The sequence below is a fragment of the Eptesicus fuscus genome, chromosome 5, assembly GCF_027574615.1.
Source record: "Eptesicus fuscus isolate TK198812 chromosome 5, DD_ASM_mEF_20220401, whole genome shotgun sequence".
Classification (NCBI taxonomy): domain Eukaryota; kingdom Metazoa; phylum Chordata; class Mammalia; order Chiroptera; family Vespertilionidae; genus Eptesicus; species Eptesicus fuscus.
The window spans coordinates 65,461,969-65,487,247 of record NC_072477.1 but is presented as its reverse complement, the minus strand read 5'-3'; the positions used below and the strand labels follow the sequence as shown (position 1 = coordinate 65,487,247).

General features: G+C 42.2%; 1 protein-coding gene across 1 annotated transcript in view; it reads left to right on the top strand.

Annotated features, from left to right (window-relative positions):
• MGA (MAX dimerization protein MGA) overlaps positions 1 to 25,279 on the top strand; it is a 99,668-nt gene that overhangs the window by 18,898 nt on the left and 55,491 nt on the right. The window contains exons 3-5 of the mRNA XM_054716334.1: positions 9,491 to 10,436; positions 12,629 to 12,707; positions 12,850 to 12,945. Of these exons, the coding sequence (XP_054572309.1) occupies positions 9,491 to 10,436; positions 12,629 to 12,707; positions 12,850 to 12,945 (1,121 nt within the window). The remainder of the gene's footprint in view (positions 1 to 9,490; positions 10,437 to 12,628; positions 12,708 to 12,849; positions 12,946 to 25,279) is intronic.

Here is a 25,279-nt window from a genome sequence, read left to right as displayed (position 1 = left end):
TTACTCTTTTATTAGATAGGATAAACCCCCAAAACATTATTTTGCTTTCAACAGTCAGTAGTCATTTAAAGAAGTATAAGAAAAACAGTCTTTTATATTTACTCATGTATTTACTTTTTCCTGGGTCTTTTCATTTGTTCTTGGATATTGATTCATTTCCTATCAGTCTGAAAAACTTCCTTTAGTATTTTTTTTAAAATATATTTTACTGATTTTTTACAGAGAGGAAGAGAGAGAGACAGAGAGTTAGAAACATCGATGAGAGAGAAACATCGATGAGCTGCCTCTTGCACACCCCCTACAGGGGATGTACCCGCAACCAAGGTACATGCCCCTAACCGGAATCGAACCTGGGACCCTTGAGTCCGCAGGCCGACGCTCTATCCACTGAGCCAAACCGGTTTTGGCCCTTTAGTATTTTTTTAACTTTTAAAAAATTGAGATGTAATTCACTGTAATAAATTCATCCTGTAAAGCAGGGGTGGGAACCTTTTTTCTGCAAAGGGCCATTTGGATATTTATATAACACTAGAGGCCTGGTGCATGAAATAGTGCATGGGTGGTGTCCAACTGGCCTGTCCCAATCGGGACCCATCGGCCCGGGCAGGCCAGGGGGAGGGGCCATGGGTAGTTGGCCCACCAGTCCAGCCCTGCACCCTGGTCCAACTCCCAGTCGAACTCCTGGTCAAGGGTACAATTTGCATATTAGCCTTTTATTACATAGGATAATTCTCGGGCCATACAAACTTATCTACTTAAAAATTAGCCTGCTATACTTGGTCAAATATTTAATTAACTCACGTCTAGTGCCTTGGCAGGGCCAGACCAACTGATTTTGCAGGTCTCATATGCCCCGCTGGATGTTCCCTACCCCTGCTTTAAAGTGTATATTTCAGTGGTTTTTAGTATATTTACAGAATTGTGTAGCTATGAACACAGTCATTTTTAGGACATTTTCATCCCCCCCAAAACAAACAACCCTGTGCTCTCTAGTCACTCCCGATTTTTTCTCAGCCATTCCTTAACCCCACCTCAATCATCTGTAACCACTAGTCTTCTTTTTGTTTCTTTAGATTTGCCTATTCTGGACATTTTGTAAAATGGAATTACATGTAGTTTTTTGTGCTTAGTTTCTTTTACTTAGTGTAATGTTTTCAAAGTTCATCTATGTTGTAGCATGTATCCATATCTCATTCCTTTTATTGCTGAACAATATTGTGTAGATAACACATTTTATTTACCCATTCATCAGTTGATAGACATCAAAGTTTTCACTACTTGGCTATTAAAAATAATGTTGCCATGAACATTTCTGTCAAGTTTTCATGTGGAAACAGTTTTGGGTGGCGATAAGCCCATTCTTACCCTTGTTGAATTGTCTTGGCACTTTTGGCAATTGAAAAATCAATTTATATAAATGTGTCTGCTTATTACTAGACTCTGAATTCTGTTCAGTTGATCTGGATATTTAGCCTTAAGCCTGTATAACACTGTTTTGATTACTTTAGCTTTGTAGTAAGTTTTGAAATTGGGAACTATGGGTCCTCAGAGAACTTTCTATTTTTCAAGATTTTGGGGGGCTCTTTTGGGGTCTCTTTCATTTTCTTATTAATTGTAGGATCAATTTGTCATTTTCCAAAAAAATCCCAGGTGGATCTTGATGTGGGAGATTGTGTTAAAACTGCAGATCATTAAAAAAACAAAAAACACTGCAGGTCATTTTCAGGGAATATTGCTGTCTTACCAATATTAAGTCTCCCAGTATATAAACATGGCATATTTGTCCTTTTTAAAAGTCATCTTTAATATCTTTTAGCAATGTTTTGTAGTTTTTTTAGAAAATATTTTTTTATTAATTTCAGAGAAGAAGAGAGAGGGAAAGAAAGATAGAAATATCAATGATGAGAGAGAATCATTGATCGGCTGCCTCCTGCAGGCCCCTTACTGGGGATTGAGCCCATAACCCGGGCATGTGCCCTGTCTGGGAATTGAACTGGTGACCTCTTGGTTCTGGGTAGTTTTTTTTTGTGTACCAGTCTTATACTTCTTTGGTTCAGCTTATTCCTAAGTATTTTATTCTTGTTGATGCTATTGCAAATGTAATTGTTTTCTTGATTTTACTTTTGACATTTATTCCTAGTGTGTAGAAATACAATTTTTGTGTGTGTGAATTGATCTTGGCTTCTTCAATCTTGCCCAACTAATTTATACCAATAGTTTTTTAGTGGATTTTTAAGAATTGTCCACACAAAAAGTCACATGATGCTGCGAATGCAGAATTTTACATCCTTTTTAATCTGGAGGTCTTTTATTTATTTTTCTTGCCTGATTACCTTTGTAGAACCTCTTGTACAATTGAGTAGAAGTGGTGAGAGCTAACATCCTTGTCTTGTTTCTGATCTTAGGCGATAGTATTTCTTGTACAGTCTGAGTTCTCTCAGTTGTCTAAAAATGTCTTCAGGTGTAAAGGCTTCTTTTGCTAGATCCAGAACATTAAGTTGACCCTTTCAGTACTTTATGATGGGTGTCATCCTACTGTCTTCTGGCTTCATTATTTCCAATGAGTAGTCAGTCTGTTCTCATTTTTTAAAATTTAATACATCTTTATTGTTCAGATTATTACAATTGTTTCTCCTTTTTCCCCCCATAGCTTCCCTCCACCCGGTTCCCACCGCACCCTCTGCCCTTACCTCCCCTGCACGGTCCTCATCCATAGGTGTACGATTTTTGTCCAGTCTCTTCCCGCACTCCCCACACCCCTTCCCCCCTGAGAATTATCAGTCCACTCCCTTTCTATGCGCCTGATTCTATTATATTCACCAGTTTATTCTGTTTCTCAGATTTTTAATTCACTTGATTTTTAGATTCACTTGTTGATAGATATGTATTTGTTGTTCATAATTTTTATCTTTACCTTTTTCTTCTTCTTCCTCTTCTTCTTCTATTTTTTCTTCCTCTTCTTAAAGAATACCTTGCAGCATTTCATATAATACTGGTTTGGGGGTAATGAACTCCTTTAGCTTTTTCTTATCTGTGGAACTCTTTATCTGACCTTCAATTCAGAATGATAGCTTTGCTGGGTAGAGTAATCTTGGTTGTAGGTTCTTGCTATTCATCACTTTGAATATTTCTTGTCACTCCCATCTGGCCTGCATAGTTTGTGTTGAGAAATCAGCTGACAATCTTATGGGTGCTCCCTTGTAGGTGATTAACTGTTTTTCTCTTGCTGCTTTTAATGTTCTCTCTTTGTCTTTTGCTCTTGGCATTTTAATTATGATGTGTCTTGGTGTGGTCCTCTTTGGATTCCTTTTGTTTGGGGTTCTGTGCACTTCCTGGACTTGTAAGTCTATTTCTTTCACCAAGTGGGGGAAGTTTTCAGTCATTATTTCTTCAAGTAGGTTTTCAGTATCTTGCTCTCTCTCTTCTTCTGGCACCCCCATAATTCTGATGTTGGTACACTTGAAGTTGTCCCAGAGGCTTCTCACACTATCTTCAAATTTTTGGATTCTTTTTTCTTTTTGCTTTCCCCGTTGAGTGTTTTTTGCTTCTTTGTATTTCAAATCTTTGACTTGATTCTTGCGATCCTGTAGTTTGCTGTTGGGTCTCTGTATAATATTTTTTATTTCAGTCAGTGTATGTTTAATTTCTAGTTGGTCCTTTTTCATATCCTCGAGGGTCTCGTTAAATTTATTGGCCTTTTCTAGGAAATTCTTGAAAAACCTTATAACCGTGGTTTTGAACTCTATATCCAGTCGTTTGTTTTCCTCCATTTCTTTCGTTTGTGATCTGTTTCTTTGTCTACGCATTTTCGCTGCTTCCCTGAGTTGGTAGGGTGGCTTTGTGTGCTAGGTGTCCTATATGGCCCAGTGGGTTGGCCTCCCAGTTACCTGAAGTGGACACTCTTGGTGCACCCCTTTGTGGACTGTGTATACAGCCTTGTTGTAGTTAAATCTTGATTGTTGTTAGTATCACTGGGAGGAATTGACCTCCAGGCCAATTGGCTGTGAGGACCCGCTGTGTCTACAATGGAAGAACTGCTGTGCTGGAGTCACGCTTATGGGGCAGGACTTGCTTCAGTGGGGCTTTGGTGCTCACTGAGTCTGCCTCTTGAATGTGTCACTTATGGATGTGAGTAATTGAAATCTGGTGTCGTCTCACACTGACCACTAGATACACTAGCTTCTGGATCTCCATTGGAGTGCAGGTCAGCTACTGTCTGAGGCCACCCAGCAGGAGCTACAGCAAGAACTATAGTTTTCTCCTCTTTGCTTGGGGTTGGAAGTTTTGGAGCTGTCAGCTATCTCCGTGTTTCCAAGTCCCCCTGTCCCGCGCCCCAGCGCAGTAAACAATGATTGCTGCGCGCACTTCTGCAAGTAAGCTGCCCTCACTTTCCGACTCGATGGCAGACAGTCCAGCTTCTCCCCTTAGGAGTTTGGGTCCCCAGCGCCTCCCCAGAAACTGGAGTTCAGAGTAATCTCGAGCTTGTCTTTCTTCAGGTTGAAAAAAACACCCAGTCGCCCGCCGCCAGCCCGATTCGCGCACCTCCGTACCTCAGCTTTTCAGCGCTTGTGCACATCTCAATGCTCTTTTCTCTTTCCTTCTAGTTGTAGAACTTCCACTCAGCCAGCTTTCCCGTGGTTCTGGGTGATAGACGTTTTGTCTTTTAGTTGTAGTTTTGAAATTGTTGTGCGAGGCAGCAGTTTAGGTGTTTACCTATGCCGCCATCTTGGTTTTTCCCTGTTGTTCTCATTGTTGATCCTCCAGTGTAATGTCATTTTTTCCTCCGTTGCTTATAAGGTTTTTCTCTTGGTCTTTAATTTTCAGCAGCTTTACCTTTATGTGCCTACATATGGCTTTCTTTGTATTTGTTCCCATTGGTGTTTGCTAAACTTTTTGAATATGTGGATTAATGTCTTTAACTTTTGGAATATGTTGATTCATTTTCTTTTCAAATGGTCCTCCTTTTTCCTTCCTTCCATTTTATTCCTTGTCAGATAATTTGTTGTTGTCCCACAGGTCTCTGACACACTTTCTTTTCCCCCGCCCTCTATTTTTCTGTTTAGGTCAGTGATGGGCAACCTTTTGAGCTTGGTGTGTCAGACTTCGCCAAAAAAACTGAGCATAACTCGGGTAATGTGTCACTTTGAGGAAAAAACATTATTTTGCAAATGTTTTATCCTTAGGAGCAGCAAATGTTTCATCCTCGGCATGCAGCCGCCTCAATGGCCGCGTGTCATCAGAAATGGCTACGTGTGTGAGTGCTGACACGCGTGTCATAGGTTCGCCATCACTGGTTTAGGTGATTCACTTTATTAAATTTTAGCTCACCTCACATTTGAGATGTTTAGGATGGGATTGGGCTTGGGATCTAAGCACTAAGAGACTACAAATTCTCTGTTTTCAGGCTAACCTTGCTGCATCACTTCTGTTTATTTGTCAGAGGTCCCCTGGAGGAAAATTGGTGGGAATAAGGACTAGTATTCTTTTTGGGGGTCCTCCAGATTCTAGTGTGCTCATCCTCAGGCATGAAAAGAGACTGGGTTCTCTATGTCCCAACAAAGATCCTTTGCCTATAGTTGCCCTTTTCTCTCTTCACATGTGCTTCAAGCAGTGTAAATGCTACTCAGTGTTGAAAGCATTAGCAATCTGTCACCCAGAGAAGGCTGGTTCATCTCTGAAATTCAGTTCATTTAGACTTATTTGTGTCCAGAGGTCTTCAATGGCTTTAAAAGAAAATTGGATTTTTAATTTGTCTAGTGTTTTCTCATTGTTATGGAAGAAGTGATGATCTTTGTGATCGTAAACATTTTAACTTGAAGTGAAAGTCCTCTATTGCCCTAACCGGTTTGGCTCAGTGGATAGAGCGTCTGCCTTCGGACTGAAGGGTCCCAGGTTCAATTCCGGTCAAGGGCATGTACCTTGGTTGCGGGCACATCCCCAGTAGGGGGTGTGCAGGAAGCGGCTGATCAATGTTTCTAACTCTGTAACCCTCTCCCTTCCTCTCTGTAAAAACAATCAATAAAATATATTTTTTTTAAAAAAGAAAGTCTTCTATTGAAGGATTTTCAAGTAAGGTCAAGATCTTAACTTGTACAAGGAACAAGTAACTACACAGTAATGTAAATGATTGCTTGTGCATATTTGAGATAAATGAAAGTTTTACAAAGACAGTGACTTTAATTGAGTTAGTGAATAATTCGAACACATCCTTAAGATACATTGGTACAGTTTATATGCTTTTAATGGTTAATTGGGATGAAAGGGGAAACTTAAAAAAATGTTTGTGTTTTTTGAAGACTTACATAAACTCAATCAACATGGGTCATATGTACTTGCCTTCAACTACCTTTTTATTTTGGAAGAATTCATGTTAGACTTTTTATACTGAAAATGAGTTTTTCAACTTTAAAACCACTTAGCAATAACATTGTGAATAAACTAAAAAGGTACTGCTGGGATGTACATTTTTAAATGGTAAGAGTGTTGTATTTTATGTTACGAATTTTGTCTTAATTTTTAAAAAGGAAAAATCAAGCAGGCTGTTTGTAAAGCCCTTCCTGATATTTAGCGCAATTCTTAATTGCAGTTGACGTTTGTTTGCTTTTATTGGCAACTAGTGACTGGTGCACGAAATTCTTGCACATTAAAAGGGGATTAATTAGAGGAAACATTTTAATATTGCTGTTTGCCCTTTCTCTATAATAGAAGTATCAGAGATGAAAAAAAATAATAAAATGTATATGAAATCTTCCTCCTGTCAGAGTCTGGGCACACCACGGGACCCAGAGTCAAGTCCCCGCCCACCCACATGCGTCTCAAAATCGCGCAAGACCCAGACCCGGTCGGCCCCCCTACCCCCCATTGGGCTAGATCCAGACCTAGCCAGTCCCACCCTTGTCAAGCCCCGCTGGGCAGGGGGCGCAGCCTCAGGTCCCGGCCCGGCGCTGGGAGGGGGGCACGCAGCCTCAGGTCTCCCGTCAAGCCCTGCTGGGCAGGGGGTGCGGCCTGAGGTCCCCCAGCCCAGCACTGGGGTGGGGGGGCACACCTTGAGGTCCCCTGTCAAGCCCCGCCAGGCGGGGAGCGTGGCCTCAGGTACCCCATCAAGACCTGCCAGGTAGGGGGAGCAGCCTGAGGTCCCCCAGCCCAGCACGGGGTGGGGGGCGCACCTTGAGGTCCGCTCTCAAGCCCTGCCGGGCTGGGGGCGTGGCCCAAGGTCCCCTGTCAAGTCCTGCCAGGCGGGGAATGCGGCCTCAGGTCCCCTAGCCCGATGCTGGGGCGGGGGGCGTGGCCTCAGGTCCCCCATCAAGCCCTGCCGGGCAGGGGTGTGGCCTAAGTTCCCCTGTCAAGTCCTGCCAGGTGGGTGGCGTGACCCGAGGTCCCCTGGCCTGGGGCCAGGGTGTGGGGCGCAGTCTGTGGTCCTTGCTGATTGCTTGTTAAGGCTCATTACGGGAACTCGGCCTCCACTGTGGGTGCAGCCATCTTGTGTTATGGAAACACCCCCCTCCCCCGCCTCCACTGTGGGCACTGCCATCTTTGTGGCAGAATGATAGTCAATTTGCATATTCCTTCTTTATTATATAGGATTGTTAATCACTGAAGCTCTCTTGGGTTTGATTTTGGTTCAGTGCCAGTTGACTTTCAAAATTGAGTGTATCTGAAAAATACTATCCTATGTAATAAAAGGGTAATTTGCAAATCGAATGAATGGCGGAATGACTGGTTGGTATGACGTGCACTGACCACCAGGGAGCAGACGCTCAACGCTGGAGCTGCCCCCTGATGGTCAGTGCACTCCCACGGGGGAGCGCTGCTCAGCCACAACCCAGGTTGATGGCTGGTGAGCGCAGCGGTGGTGGTGGGAGCCTCTCCCGCCTCCATAGCAGCACTAAGGTGTCCGACTCATGGCTTAGCCATCAGTTGGACATCCCCCAAGGGCTCCTGGACTGCTAAAGGGCGCAGGCCAGGCTGAGGGGGACACCCCCCCCCCCCCAATGCACAAATGTTGTGCACTGGGCCTCTAGTTAGGAAAATAAGTGTTATAACATTTTGATTTAGTGATAAGAGGGTTGTTTATTAAAACTTTGCTCTTTATGCCAACTGGTATGGCTCGTTGTTGAGCATCTACCCATGAACCATGAAGTCACGGTTTGATTCTTGGTTGGGGCATGTGCCCAGGTTTTATGCCCGGTTTTCGGGGCTTGATTCCCAGTGGAGGCTGTGCAGGTGGAAGCCAATTGATTTTCTTTCATCATTTAAAAAAAAAAAGTATTTTATTGATTTTTTACAGAGAGGAAGGGAGAGGGATAGAGAGTTAGAAACATCGATGAGAGAGAAACATCAATCAGCTGCCTCCTACACACCCCCTAATGGGGATGTGCCCACAACCAAGGTACATGCCCTTGACCGGAATCGAACCTGGGGCCTTTCAGTCCGCAGGCCGACGCTCTATCCACTGCGCCAAACCGGTTTCGGCGATTTTCTTTCATCATTGATGTTTGTCTCTCTTCTCTTTGGAACCAATTAAAAAATATATATATATATATATAAAACAAAACAAACAAAAACTTTACTCATTATTATATATACTAGAGGCCTGGTACACAAAATTCATGCACTGGGGCGGGGGATCCCTCAGCCCGGCCTGTACCCTCTCGCAGTTTGGGAGCCCTCAGCAGACATCCCTCTCATAATCTAGGATCCCTCGCTCTTTACTGCCTGCCTGCTTTCTGCTTCTTATTGCTTGGCTTGCTGCTCCTTAGCACTGTCGTGGAGGTGGGAGAGGCTCCTGCCACCTCTGCTGCACTCGCCAGCTGCCAGCCTGGCTTGTGGCTGAGCAGCGCTCCCCCTGTGGGAGTTCACTGACCACCAGGGGGCAGCTCCTGCATTGAGCATCTGCCCCCTGGTGGTCAGTGTACGTCATAGTGACTGGTCGTTCCACTGTTCAGTTAATTTGCATATTACCCTTTTATTATATAGGAGTAGAGGCCCAATGCACGAAGATTCATGCAAGAATGGGCCTTCCTTCCCCTGGCTGCCGACTCCACCTTAGCTCCGGCCCGGAACTGTCTTTCCACCTTCCCATGCTGCCCAGAGGCCCAGAGCGGCTGGGGCAGTCCAGAATGCCTGCATCGTTGCCATGGCAACGATGTAAGCGTCCCACCCCCGGCCGCTCAGCGCCTGTGTATGCAAATCAACCTGCCATCTTTGTTGGGTTGATTTGCATACTCACTCCTGATTGGCTGGTGGGCGTTGCGAAGGTACGGTCAATTTGCATCTTTCTCTTTTATTAGTGTAGAGACTTTTGTGAGAAATTGACAGAAAATATAAAAGTGTGATGCTGATAAAGTGCTTTTGAGATCTTTCTACAAAGTGTTTCTCTTACGAAATCTGATGTTACTTGGTTTTCAAAAACCTTTTGTTTCTCTCCTGAGTCTTATTTATGGAGGTCTTATTTATGTCCTTTTTAACCCTCCCCTCCCTGTCTCTCCAGAAATGTTGCCAACAATTTTGAAGACAGTACCCATGTAGCATCACCAGTAGAACCAAATGGAAACTTCAATGTTGTCATTAAAGAGGAACCTCTAGATGATTACGACTATGACCTTGGTGAGTTTCCAGAAGGGGTCACTGTGAAACAAGAAGAGACGGATGAGGAAACAGATGTATACTCAAACAGTGATGATGATCCTATACTAGAGAAACAGCTAAAGAGGCACAATAAAGTTGGTAATCTAGAAGCTGACCATCCGTCTTCTAAATGGCTACCAAATAGCCCATCAGGTGTTGCTAAAGCTAATATGTTCAAATTAGATGCTGGAAAGATGCCAGTAGTTTGTCTGGAGCCCTGTGCTGTCACCAAAAGCACAGTGAAGATTTCTGAGCTCCCTGATAATATGCTTTCTACATCTCGGAAGGATAAATCTATGTTGACAGAATTAGACTATTTGCCTACATACATTGAAAATTCCAATGAGGCTGGCTTCTGCTTAGGCAAAGAATCAGAAAATGGTCTTAGAAAATATTCACCAGATCTCAGAGTGGTACAAAAATATCCTGTACTTAAAGAGCCTCAATGGAAATATCCTGATATTTCTGACTGCATGAATACAGAAAGAATACTTGACAGTTCAAAGAGTCCAGCTGGGGACTCATTTTTAGCAAAAGAGGACTTGGGCAGAAAGAAAACAACTATGCTTAAGATTTCCGCAGCTTCCAAGACTGTGAATACTAATCACAATGCCCCTACAAATGTCAGTGGAAAAAGAGGAAGGCCACGAAAATTGAAACTCTCTAAGGCAGGGCGACCACCTAAAAACACGGGAAAATCTTTAACGTCTACAAAGAGCATTCCTATGGGCCCTGGGAGTACCTTTCCAGATGTGAAGCCTGATCTGGAAGACGTGGATGGTGTTCTCTTTGTTTCCTTTGAATCGAAGGTAAGATTATTTCAGCATTCTTTCTAAAGCCAAATAATTATTATTGAATTGTATACCTGGCTGATAACCAATTTACAATCTAGTTTTTGTGAATGCATCCATTATGTGAGGAGGGTGTGTGCATGGGGAACTGAGTGTCTCCAAAATGTTTGGTTTAGTTAATAGGTATCACAATATTTTGTGTGAGTGAACTTAACAATTTATGTCTGCCTTTTGAATGTTAGAGGGAAGGCACATGTTGTATGTGGGTGGGTGGGAAGAGATTAGTCAAATAATTTATATGCTTACTAGAGGCCCAGTGCACAAAATTCGTGCACGGCGCAGGGTGGGTGTGTGTCCCCTCAGCCCAGCCTGCACCCTCTCCAATCCAGGACCATCCCTCTCACAATCCGGGACCACTGGCTCCTAACTGCTCACCTGCCTGCCTCCCTGATCACTCTTTTTTTTTTTTTTTAATACATTTTATTGATTTTTTACAGAGAGGAAGGGAGAGGGATAGAGAGTTAGAAACATTGATGAGAGAGAAACATCAATCAGCTGCCTCCTGCACATCCCCCACTGGGGATGTGCCTGCAACCAAGGTACATGCCCTTTGACCGGAATCGAACCCCGGGACCCTTCAGTCCGCAGGCCTGACGCTCTATCCACTTGAGCCAAACCGGTTTCGGCCCTGATCACTCTTAACTGTCCCCCTTGATGGCCTGGTTACCCCTTACTGCGCCCCCCGCGCCCCACTGACCTGGTTGTCCCATGCAGCCCGCTGCTGAGTCATTTGGTCGTCCCTCACTAGACCCCCTGCCTGTCTGGTCGCCCCATGCAGCCTGTTCAGTCGTTCGTTCAGTTGTTTCGGTTGCGATGGTTGCTTAGGCTTTTATATATTATATAGAGATATGCATAACGCATGGACACAGATAATAGTGTGGTGAAGTCCTGGGGACAGGAGGCTAGTGCGGACTAGAAGAGGTCAATGGGGGGCGGGGGAAATGCGACATCTGTAATGCTTTCAACAGTAAAGGTAAAATGCAATTTTGTCTGCTTTGATATGAATTCATGATTTTTGTGCAGTGTAGCTGGAATTTAAAAAATCTTTAGATCTTAACTGGAATTTTCATTATTATTGACTTTAAAAAGGCATAAGTACATGAAAAGTTACTAACTTTTTTGGGACACCTTATCCCCTGATTTTTAAAAAAATATATATTTTTTATTGATTTCAGAGGAAGGGAGACAGAGAAAAATATCAGTGATTAGAGAGAATCATTGATTGGCTGCCTCGTCACGCCCTTCTCTGGGGATCAAGCCGCAACCCAGGCATATGCCCTGATCTCCTGGTCCACAGGTCAAAGTTCAACCATGGAGCCAAGCTGGCTGGGCTCCCCAGATTGTTTTTTGCGGTGTTTTTTTGTTGTTGTTGTTGTTAGTCCTTACCTGAGGATATTTTTTCCATTTATTTCTTTTTAAGAGAGAGAGAGAGAGAGAGAGTGGAAGGGAGAAAAAGAGGGGGACTGGAGAGAGAGAGAGAGAGAGAGAGAGAGAAGAGAGAGAGAGAGAGAGAGAGAAACATCAATGTGAGAAAGACACATCGATTGTTGCCTCCCACATGGGCTTCGACCAGGACGGGGATCAAACCTGGAACCCAAGTATGTGCCCTTGTGCCCTTGACCTGTAATCGAACCTGAGATCCTTCGGTGTCTGGGCCGATGCTCTAACAACTGAGCAATACTGGCCAGGACCATCCCCTGATTTTTATCAGGAACAGCAGAGTGCCATTGGAGAACCAAATATTAATGGTCTTATTAATTATGCTGTTTTACACATCAATGGTTTCTTTATTTTATTCCTGCTTTTTAACTAGATTATTTCTCGTTTAGATTTTTATAGAAGCCAAATCGGTAGTTCTAAATTGGCTACACAGAGGTTGAATTCTTTCTGCTGGTTCTTAAGCTATCTTTATGTAGCCTATCTTTATGTAAACTTTAAGAAATCTTTATGCAAATTGGTATAATATAGTTTAGATCAGTTAGTTGAATATATTCAGATAATTTGCCTTTTTTTTTTTGTTGTTCTGATTATTAAAGTGATATAATATAGAACATTTAGAAAATATCAAAACGTATCAAAACGAAAAATGTTTCTGGTTTACTTTTAAACTTTTAGAAGTGATATGAGCTACATTTTTGTTTTATATATAGGAAGCTCTAGACATTCATGCAGTTGATGGGACAACAGAAGAGCCCTGTAGTCTTCAGGCATCAACCACAAATGACCCAGGTATTATATAATGATATAAAAAGAGAGATATATTTGGGGTTTGGCTCTTGAAATGAAAGATGCAATGTTCATTTTTCTGTAGTACATACATTTTTCTGTAGTACATACTATTCTACTTCATCATTATTTGTTTTCTGAATAGGTTGCAGAGCAAGAATTTCCCAGTTGGAAAAAGAATTGATCGAAGATTTGAAAGCCTTGAGGCATAAGCAAGTGATACATCCTGGTCTTCAAGAAGGTAATCCTCCTATATAATAAAAGGTTAATATGCAAATTGTCCCCTTGGGAGTTTGACTGACTGGGAGTTCAACCGCTCTCTATGTTATGTGCTGACCACCAGGGGGCAGTGCGGAAGGAAGGAAGGAAGGAAGGCCCTGATCGGCCCTGATTGCCGGCCAGCCTAGGGACTCAACCTGTGCACGAATTTTGTGCACTGGGCCTCTAGTATTTTCTAAAAATAAAAAATAAAAAAAGTTCTCTTTCTCCTTTCTTTCCACTTGCTTTCCCCTCTTATGCCCTTTCTGTTTTTCCTTCCTCCCTTTTCTGTTTACCTCCTTTCCCCGCATCCTTGATTTCATTTATTTTCAGTGCCTCTCTTAGCTTGCATTTTTCTCTTTTCTCCCTCCATGATTTCCTAACTTAACATAAAAATATTTCTAGGTCTTTTATATCCTAAGAGAAACCTTATTCTGTAGACACTGTCTCATCTTTGTGAAACATATCTTATACATTAAAAAATGTATCATAAGAAAATGGTGTTTTCTCTTGGCTTTCTTATAACACAGTATTTTCCTTCCTATGTCTCATCTTTTAAATTTTGGCTGCTGTTGTTTTTGTGAGTTTTTTTGATTGGGGAGGTATCTCTGTTTTGTTGTAATGGAGTATCTTGGCCTTGATTATGTTGCTAAATCCTTTTTCTAAAATAGTGAAATCTATTACACTTATTGCTGTTGTAGTAACTACTGATTTTTCCATTTGTAATGTAAATAAAAGATTGTAAGCTATGTCCCAATTTTTAGTTTCTTATATCTTTAATTTAAGGTATGCTTCTTGGAGTAGTTTATTGAGTTTTTGATTGTTAGTCCATTTTCTTTTCAAAGCACTGTCTGGCTAATTTATATTATATGGTAGATCATTTATTTGAGAGTGTAAGTATTACCTGCAGACAAACAGAATGTTGACATATAAAATGATCATTTTATTTCTAAATCAAATGGTAATATTTGAAGAACTTTTGCTTCACTTGTTTTGACGGTGTGATATTAAAGTGTGCAAATCTCAATGTAAGTGGACTGGGTACTATGGATTTTAATGGACAGTCACAGTCATATCATGTTAGGCTTGACTGATAATAGCATTTGCTATTGTTTATTGTCAGCTTTCACTTCTGCTATTTTCTCTAAATAATATTCTCTTTCTCCTATCAGTTAACTTACCCTTTAAGTTTATTTCCCATCCCACTTACACTTTTTGTTAGTTATGTAGTCTGATAATGTATAAATATTATAACATTTATATTGTGTTTTTTAACCTAATTTCAACATATAATTTTGTCTTAGCTCTAGAGTTGAATATATCAGTGATCCCTGCCAGTGTTTTGCTCTGGTTTGTTTGCCTGTTATTTCCTTGTTGACTAAGATTTGAGTTTTTTCCTTTCCTTATGGATGTTTGAGTCAAATCTGTAATTTTTTTCCTTTGTGTAAAGGAGCTTCAAAGTCAAATGCATACGGAAACTAAGCAGGAAACATAAATAAAGTGAAATTAGCCCGGGTCCTGAGTGCCTAAGGGAAGCCAGTACTGGCAGCCAGGGGAAGGAAGGCCTACTCTTGCACAAATTTCGTGCACTTTGCTTTTCTACTAGCTGAAAAGTTTTATTTAGAAAATGAACACTTAAATATATTTTTGAGCCAAAACCGGTTTGGCTCAGTGGATGGAGCATCGGTCTGCGGACTGAGGGGTCCCAGGTTCGATTCTGGTCAAGGGCAAGTGCATTGGTTGCAGGCACATCCCCGGTGGGGGGTGTGCAGGAGGCAGCTGGTCGATGTTTCTCTTCCATCGATGTTTCTGGCTCTCTGTTCCTCTTCCTTCCTCTCTGTAGAAAATCAGTAAAATATATTTTAAAAATATATATATTTTTGAGCTGAAAAAAGCTTGAAAAACTTGCAAAGCATTTGGAGCTTGCTTTGAAATTGTGGAAGAAATGTAAATTAAGCCAGAGGAAATGTTTTTATTATTGTAGTAGCTAAAATAATTTTTTTTTAATTTTTAAAAAATTTATCTTTATTATTGTAAGTATTACAGATGTCCACTTTTGTTTTTGTTGTTTTCCCCATTGACCCCCATCCTCCCTGCACCTGCCCCTCCCAAGCCTTTGCCACACTATTATCTGTGACTATGGGCTATGCATATCTCTATCTATCTATCTATCTATCTATCTATCTATCTATCTATGAAAGCCTAAGCAACCATTATGACCGGATGACCGGCCATTAGCTATTATGCATACTGACCACTAGGGGGCAGACATTTAACACAGGAGCTGCCGCATGGTGGTCAGTGCATTCCCACAGCCAACCTACTGCAGTCTCTCCCCCCTGCCGGCCCCAGTCGGGACTGGCCAAGACACCCTTGATCATCCCTGATCGCTGGCCGGGCCGAGGGACCCCATTCGTGCATGAATTCATGCAGCAGGCCTCTAGTATGCATATAAGTTCCCTGGTAAATCCCCCCCTCCACACACACACCCACCCCCTACCTTCCCTCTGAAATTCATCAGTCTGTTCACAGTTCTAGGTCTCTGGATCTATTTTGTTCATCAGTTTATAAAATAAGGCTCTTAATGTTGTTTTTCACAGTACTATATTTTTCTGTCTCAAATTTTTTTTTACTACATACAAATTGAGATTTATTTTTCAGTCTGTCAACCTGTAATTACGATGTTTTTAAACTTTAAAAGTATTTTTTGTTAAAGCATTTCTATTTCATTGCTACTAAGTCAATTCTATGTTAATCCTATCTAATAATAGACAAATATGCAAATTGACCATACCTCTGACACACCCACAAGCCACACCCACGCCCACCATCCAATCAGAGCGAGCATGCAAATTAACCCAAACCAAGATGGCTACAGCCACAGAGAGCAAGGTTTCCTAGGTAACAGAGGAAGCCAAGCTTTCCGCCTGCCCTGGCCAGGCCTAAGCCTCCACTCAAGCTACAAAGTTTCAATTATAGAAGGTAAACAAATTCAAACAAATGGCGGCAGAATGGAGCTTGAGAGAGCAGGCCAGGGTTGCCGCCGGCAACAGGGGAAGCAAAGCTTTCCGCACACCCTGGCCGGGCTCACCCGCTTAAGGCTACAAAGTTTCAATTGTAGAAGGTGAATTAACTGCCACAGAAATGGCTGCCGCCCCGGAGGGAACAGCAGGCTTGGCTCCGCTCCAGGCTACAAAGTTTCAATTGTAGAAGGAAAATAAATTCCAGATACCAGGGCCTCCTCTTGGGTCGCCAGGGGGCGTGGCCGGCCTGCAAACCACCACAGGCCCCTCGCTCAGGCTGCCCCACGCCCCAAGGGAACCCCACCCTGATCAGGAACACCCTTCAGGGCAAACCAGCTGGCCCCCACCCGTGCACCAGGCCTCTATCCTATCTAATAAAAGAGTAATATGCAGATTGATCATCACTGCAACACACAATATAGCTGCCCCCATGTGGTCAAAGATCCTGCCCCCATGTGGACACAAGATGGCCACCACAAGATGGCCAGCAGGAGAGGGCAGTTGGGAGGGACCAGGCTTGCAAGGGAGGGCAGTTGGAGGTGATTAACCCTGCAGGAGAGGGCAGTTAGGGTTGACCAGGCTGGCAGAGGAGGGAAGTTGGGGGCAAACAGGCTGGCAGGGGGGCAGTTAAGCATCAACCAGGCTGGCAGCGGAGTGGTTAGGGGGTGATCAGGCTGGCAGGCAGAAGCAGTTAGGGGCAATCAGGAAGGCAGGCAGGCAAGCAGTTGGGAGCCAGCAGTCCTGGATTGTGTGAGAGGGATGTCCGACTGCCCTCCACCGGGATCGGGCCTAAACGGGCAGTCGGACATCCCTCCAGGAGTCCCAGATTGGAGAGGGTACAGGCTGGGCTGAGGGACAACCCCCCGCCGTGCATGAATTTCGTGCACCGGGCTTCTAGTTTGTAAGTAAACCTTTTATTTTAGGTAAGTTTTAGATTTGCAGAAAATTGGGAACATAGTACAGGGAGTTTCCTTCTACTCTTTAGTTTCCTCTGTTATTAACATCTAACATTAGTGTAGCAGTACATTTGTTAGAATTAATGAGCCAGTATTGATATTATTATTTAACTAAAGTTCATACTTTATTCATATTTCCTTGGTTACCTTTTTCTGTTCCATAATCCCATGTAGGAAATCACATTACATTTAGTAATCATGTCTCCTTAGGATCCTCTTGGCTGAAATGGTTTCTCAGACTTTCTTTGTTTGTTATGACCTTGACAATTTTGAGGTCAAGTGTGGGTCAAGTATTTTGTAGAATGTTTTTCAGTTGGGATCTGTCTGATATTTCATGGTTAGACTGGGTTATATGTTTGCGGGAGGAAGACCACAGAGATAAAGTGCCATTCTCATCTCATTATATGAAGGTTACATATTATCAACATGACTCGAGGCCTGGTGCACAAAATTTGTGCATGGGGGAGGGGTGTCCCTCAGCCCAGCCTGTACCCTCTCCAATCTGGGACATCCCTCTCACAATCCAGAAATGCTGGCTCCCAACCCCTTGCCTGCCTGCCTGCCTGATTGCCCCCTAACCACTCCCCTGCCAGCCTGATATACGCCTAACTGCTTTCCTGCCCAACCAATTGCCCCTAATTGCCCTCCCCTCCTGGCCTGGTCGCCCCTAACTACCCTCAGCTGCAGGCCTGGTTTACCCCCCCCCCAACTTCCCTCCCGTGCAGGCCTGGTCCCCCCCTAACTGCCTTCCTCTGCAGGCCTGGATCCCCCCCCAACTGTCCTCCCCTGCTGGCCTGGTCACCCCCAACTGCCCTCCCGTGCAGGCCTGGTCACCTGACTACCCTCCCCTGCCAGCCTGGTCGCCCCTAACTGTCCTCCTCTGCAGGCCTGGGTCCCCCCCAACTGTCCTCCCCTGCTGGCCTGGTCGCTCCCAACTGCCCTCCCTTGCAAGCCTGGTTTCCCCCCCAATTGTCCTCCCCTGCAGACCTAGTCCCCCCTAACTGCCCTCCTCTGCAGGCCTGGATTCCCCCACAACTGTCCTTCCCTGCTGGCCTGGTCACCCCCAACTGCCCTCCCCTGCTGGCCTGATCACCCACAACTGCTCTCCTCTGCCGGCCATCTTGTGGCGGCCATCTTGTGTCGACATGGGGCAGCCATCTTGTGTGTTGGAGTGATGGTCATTTTGCATATTACCCTTTTATTAGATAGGATTTTTGTCACTGATCTTTTCCATGCTGTACTCTTTGGAAGGAAGTCACTGAGTAGGAAGTTTGCTCCACTTTCTTGAGGGTGAATTATCTGCATAAATTATTTGGAATTCTGTACCAGTGATTTGTCTTTTCTCCTCCATTTTTTTACTCATGCACTTATTTATATCAATATTAGAGGCCCAATGCAGGAAATACGTGCAAGTGGCTTGGCCCTTGCACCCTCGGCCGGCCCTTGCAGCCCCGGCTTCATCGGAAGGTTGTCCGGACAGTGGTTCTGAATAGTCTAATTAGCATATTAGCTCTTTATCATATAGGATAGACTCATCAATCTTCATGTTCAATTTCTTTATGACAGTCTTTTCAGAGCTCTCTGCCTCTTTTTAGTTATTAAAAAATATTCTGGCCCAGCTGGTGTGGGTCAGTGATTGAGCATTGACCTATGAGCCAGGAGATCGTGGTTCAATTCCGTGAGGACACATGCCCAGGTTGTGGGCTTGATCCCCAGTCGCGGGGGCATACAGGACGCATCTGATCAATGATTCTCATCATTGATGTTTGTATCTCTCCCTCTCCCTTTCTCTCTCTGAAATCAGTTTAAAAAATATTCTGAATATAGTGTTAAATGGATAGCTGGATTTTTTTATATATGTATCTGCTTTTCTGTTCTTTGTTGGCTATTTACATAGATGTTTTCCCCTTCAGTGTGTTTTTGTGGATGCTTTGTATTTCAGTAGATTTAGCTAGAGGCAGGCTTTTTTGCTACAGTTTATTCTTACCTGACTTTGAATCTAAAGATATTTTTCTCACTTCTATTTTTATGGGTTTTTTGTGTGTGTTGTTTTGTTTTTTTTTCAATGGTGTGATAATATATCTTTATGAAGTGTCTCCTAAAATGCCAAAAAGTCAAAATCATTTAGGAGTATAATTTTGTTTAAACTGTTGTATGTGGAAAGGATTTTATTGGGGGGATATGCTTTCTATGAATTATTTAACTGTCTTATTTTCTGTAAGCTAAAGTTATTCATATGAAACCAACTAAGTTTAGGTCTCTTGTATATGTTACTTGGGGAAGGAATTTTTTGCAGGACAAACATTTCAGGATAGCCTCGATAGGTTAAATTTAGAATTACTTTGAAGAGTGTTTTTGTGTCATTGACCTCTACTTTTAGGGCTTTAAAAAAACTAATGTGTATATTTCAAATAAATTTGATTTTTTTGTTTTTTGTTTTTAGGAGTTGGTATCACTTTTGGGAGAAGGTAGCAGTTCCAAATACAAGTTAATGCAGAAAAGAAAATATGCAGGAAAAACAGTTTCTGAATTTATTGTATGGGTCTAGATTTTGCCTGCCTATCAACTTGGTTGTGTGGGTACATTTTAACAACTTAATTCTTTTTTTCCTACCATCAATATAGTCAGCTGTTCTGGTAGTTTTTATCAATAATAATAATAGAGTTTATTTATTTTTTCTTCTGAAAGCACTATAGTATTTCATTTTATTTGTTTAGGATTCAGTTCTCAACTTGAATTTCTGCAGTATCTTGCTTTCTGGTTCCACTCAGCTCTCTCTTTCTACCTTTCCTAGTTATTCTAATTCCTGTTTATTCTAATTTAAGAATTACACCCTCTGAAAACGTTTACCGGGTTACCGATTCCCTTGGGCTTTTCAATTGTCATTTCTTTTTGTTTACATCTCATAGAACTTATTTACCCTATTATAACTACTAATGAGTCCATTGGAAAAAAATCACAAAAATGCCCCCTGTAGGTCTGGGAAATGTCTTTTATCTTTATCACCATCTGTATGATAGAGTATTTCAGAGAGAAGGTTTAGTAAAATTCTTAAAACATAAAACCCAGTGTGGTGGGTTGATATTTATTTTACGGATGAGTAAGCTAAAGCTAACAGAAGTTTAGACTAAATAGAAACTAGTTGTTTTGATTCATAATCTTATTTTCTCTCCAGTTGATATAGAAACATGAAGAAAGAATTTTATTTTATTGATGTTAGTTTTACTCACATCATGTGATTAAATAAAATAAAGTTTATTTTAAAGAACTAAAATTGCAAACTAAAACACAATAGCCATCTTTTGTTCATATAAGTTATATGTGGTGGATACATACTAGTAAATTAGCCATAATAATTTGTAATTTACCTAATGTCTTTACCTTTTAGGCAACTAGCACAATGTAAGCTTTTTATTGGTAACCTATACCTATGACTTTTAATGGTTATTACTATGACACTTAATACTTTGAATTCCTTTTAGCTTCAATTATGTTAAAATTTTAAGTTAGGGAGGAACCAAGATGGCGGCAAAGTTAAACAACTAAACTGCCGCCTTGCACAACAATTTCAAAAATACAACTAAAAGACAAAGCGTCTACCACCCAGAACCACAGGAAAGCTGGCTGAATGGTAGATTTACAACTAAGAAGAGAAAGGAGCACAAACGCTGAAAAGCTGAGGTACGGAGGCGCGCGAATCGGGCTGGTGGCGGGCCACTCGGCGCACGGCTTTCCTGCAACCCGCAGGGAGACAAGCTCCCGATCACTCTGAAATCCAGTTTCTGGGGACACGCGGGGGACCCAGATGCCTACGGGGAGAAGCTGGACTCTAGGCCATCGGGTCAGAAAGTGAGAGTGACTTTTTTGCAGAGGTGCGCCTAGCAATCAGTGTTTACTGTGCTGGAGTGCGGGACACGGGGACTTGGAAACGCAGAAAGGCAGAGACGGCTGACGGCAGCCATTGCCGTTTACCACGCCCTAGCCTAGTGACGCCCAGAGACCCCGCCCCGCATTGAGACCCACCCCGCACATTCTACAAACCCGCACAGGCTCCAAACAGCGGCTTTTGCATATAAATGGCCTATTCTATGGCAGCTTAACCAAATTAACTGCAGCTCCAGTCAGACTGCTCCAAAACCGCCCAAGCAAAGAGGAGAAAACTGTAGTTCTTGCTGTAGCTCCTGCTGGGGGGCCTCACAGTAGCCAACCTGCACCCCATTGGAGATCCAGACACTAGTGTATCTAGTGGTTGGTGTGAGATGACACCATGACACCAGATTTCAATCACTCTCATAAGGGACACATTCAAGAAGCAGACTCAGTGAGCACCAAAGCCCTACTGTGTCTCCAGCACAGCAATTCTTCCGTTATAGATACAGCGGGTCCTCACAGCCAATTGGCCTGGAGGTCAATTCCTCCCAGTGACACCAACAACAATCAAGACTTAACTACAACAAGGCTGTACACACAGTCTAAAAAGGGGTGCACTAAGAGTGTCCACCTAAGGTAACTGGGAGGCTGACCCGTTGAACCAATAGGACACCTAGTACACAAAGCTACCCAACCAACTCAGGGAAGCAGCGAAAATGAGGAGGCAAGGAAACAGATCCCAAACAAAAGAAATGGAGGAGAACAAAAGAATGGACATAGAGTTCACAACCACGGTTATAAGGTTTTCCAAGAATTTCATGGAAAAGGCCAATAAATTTAATGAGACCCTCGAGGATATGAAAAAGGACCAACTAGAAATGAAACATACACTGACTGAAATAAAAAATATTATACAGAGACCCAGCAGCAGACTAGAGGAACGCAAGAATCAAGTCAAAGATTTGGAATACAAAGAGGCAAAGGACACTCCTCCAGAGAAGCAAGAAGAGAAGAGAATTCAGAAAGTTGAAGATAGTGTAAGAAGCGTCTGGGACAACTTCAAGCGTACCAACATCAGAATTATGGGGGTGCCAGAAGAAGAGAGAGAGCAAGATATTGAAAACCTATTTGAAGAAATACTGACCGAAAACTTCCCCCACCTGGTAAAAGAAATAGACTTACAAGTCCAGGAAGCGCACAGAACCCCAAACAAAAGGAATCCAAAGAGGACCACACCAAGACACATCATAATTAAAATGCCAAGGGCAAAAGACAAAGAATCTTACAAGCAGCAAGAGAAAAACAGTTAATTACCTACAAGGGAGCACCCATATGATTATCAGCTGATTTCTCAACAGAAACTATGCAGGCCTGGCGGGAGTGGCAAGAAATATTCAAAGTGATGAATAGCAAGAACCTACAACCAAGACTACTCTACCCAGCAAAGCTATCATTCAGAATTGAAGGGCAGATAAAGAGCTTCACAGATAAGAAAAAGCTAAAGGAATTCATCACCACCAAATCAGTATTATATGAAATGCTGAAAGGTATTATTTAAAAAGAGGAAAAAGAAGAAAAAAGTAAAGATAAAAATTATGAACAAGAAATACATATTTATCAACAAGTGATTCTAAAAGTCAAGTGAATTAAAAATATGAGGAATAGAATAAACTGGTGAACATAATAGAATCAGAGGTATAGAATGGGAGTGGATTGATAATTCTTAGGGGGAAAGGGGTGTCTGTGTGGGGGGTACGGGAAGAGACTGGACAAAAATCATATACCTATGGATAAGGACAGCGGGGGGGGGGGAGGTAATGGTAGAGGGGGGGGGGGTTGGAACCGGGTGGTGGGGAAAAAGGAGAAACAATTGTAATAATCTGAACAATAAAGATTTATTAAATTAAAAAAATTTTAAGTTAAATACTTTCCCACTTAATAATATGAAGCTAGTAATTCATAAACGAGTAAATGCAAATTTAAGAAAAATAGGATATAATTTTATACCAGTAAGATTGGAACAATTTTTAAAGTTCAGTGATATCATGTACTACTGGAGGAAGTATAAATTGAGAGTAATTTAGCACAGATTCCTAGCTATTGCATTTTTGCACATGGTGTTCCATAATTATGTGACAGGTATGCTCTTTTTTTTATGTTTTTATTGATTTTATCTTTTTTAAAAATATATTTTTACTGATTTCAGAGAGGAAGGGAGAGGGAGAGAGATAGAAACATCAACGATGAGAGAATCATTGATTGGCTGCCTCCTGCACACCCCCCACTAGGGATCGAGCCCGCAACCCGGTCATGTACCCTTGACCGGAATCGAACCCATGACCCTTCAGTTCACAGGCTGATGCTCTAGCCACTGAGCCAAACCGGCTAGGGCAGGTATGCTCTTAATATACTTATCTTAGAGTGGCCAGGCAAGACTAAGGGAAATTATTAGCTATGGAGCTGGTTGCCTCCAGCCACTGGTTGCCTTGTTTATTCCAGTTTGTTACATAATTATCATTTTCTTATATGCCCTTTAATAACTTTAAGTTAGAATTCTTAGTTGCAAACATCAGAATCCACTCTACAAATGAAATAGAATATGAATTTATTTTATTATTATTTTTAAATTCTTTATTGTTTAAAGTATTACAAATGTCTCCTTTTCCCCCCATTCACCTTTCCCTGGACACTCCCACCATATGCCCAGCATATGCCCTCACCCCCCTAGTGTCTGTGTCCATTGGTTATGCTTATGTGCATGCATACAAGTTCTTTGGTTGATACCTTACCCACCCTCTCCTCCCCCCCTTCCCCTCAACTGCCTTCCCTCTGAGGTTTGACGGTCTGTTTGATGCCTCTCTGTCTCTGGATCTGTTTTTGTTCATCATTTTATGTTGTTCATTATATTACACAACTGAGTGAGATCATGTGGTATTTATCTTTCTCCGACTGACTTAGCTTAGCATCATGCTCTTCATGTACATCCATGCTGTTGCAAATGGTAAGAGGTCTTTCTTTTTTACAGCAGTGCATATTCCATTGTGTAGATGTACCACAGTTTTTTAATCCACTTATCTGCTGATGGGCACTTAGGCTGTTTTCAAATCTTAGCTATTGTAAATTGTGCTGCTATGAACATAGTGGTGCATATATCCTTTCTGATTGGTGTTTTTGATTTCGTGGGATATATTCCTAGAAGTGAGATTACTGGGTCAAATGAGAGTTCCATTTTTAGTTTTTTGAGGAAACTCCATACTGTTCTCCACAGTGGCTGCACCAGTCTGCATTCCCACCGGCAGTGCACGAGGGTTCCTTTTTCTCCACATCCTTGCTAGCACTTGGTTTGTTGATTTGTTGATGGTAGCCATTCTGATAGGTGTGAGATGGTACCTCGTTGTTTTCATTTGCATATCTCAGATGATTAGTGACTTTGAGTATGTTTTCATATGTCTCTTGGCCTTCTGTATGTCCTCTTTCAAAAAGTGTCTATTTAGGTCGTTTGCCCATTTTTTGATTGGATTGTTTATCTTCCTTTTGTTAAGATGTATGAGTTCCTATAGATTAAACCCTTATCGGATATAACATTGGCAAATAGGTTCTCCCATTCAGTGGGCTCTCTTGTTGTTTTGTTGATGGTTTCCTTTTCTGTGCAGAAGCTTTTCATTTTGATGTAGTCCCATTTGTTTATTTTTCTTTAGTTTTCATTGTACTAGGGGCTGTAACGGTTAAGATATTGCTACAACATATGTCTGATATTTTGCTGCCTGTGGATTCTTCTAAGATTTTTATGGTTTCCCATCTTACGTTTAAGTCCTTTATCCATTTTGAGTTGATTTTTGTGTATGGTGTAAGTTGGTGGTCTAATTCCATTTTTTTGCATGTATCTGTCCAATTTTCCCAACACCATTTATTTAAGAGACTGTCTTGACTCCAGTGTATGTTGACTCCTTTGTCAAATATTAATTGAGCACAATGGCTTGGGTCGATTTGTGGGTTCTCTGTTCTGTTCTATTGGTCTGTATATCTGTTCTTGTTCAAGTACCAGGCAGTTTTTACAGTAGTTGCTTTGTAATATTGCCGGGGGTATTGTTCCGGCATTAAGAAGGGTTCAGCAATCTGAAGAAAGGCTGTGTGTAACTGAAGTAAGAATCCAGAGACGAAAGATAATTTTGAAAGGCATTGGGGGTCAGAGAAGCCTAGCTAAAGAAACCAAGTTCTCCTTGTCTCAGGACCCCTTGCTTTTTATTAACACAATTTGTCCCAAGGCAAGGTGGAGATACACACTTCAAAGGGTAGGGTTTTGTCTACAGCGTCCATTGTCAGATTGGGGAATAGCACACAGCTGTTCAGGTGTTTGGCCAGTAGGAGGTAATAACATGTAGATTAAGATGCCCTGAGTTGTCTGGCATCAAACAATCAATTTAATGCATCCTTTTCACGTTTGGGGAAATGCCTTTAGCCATTTCCA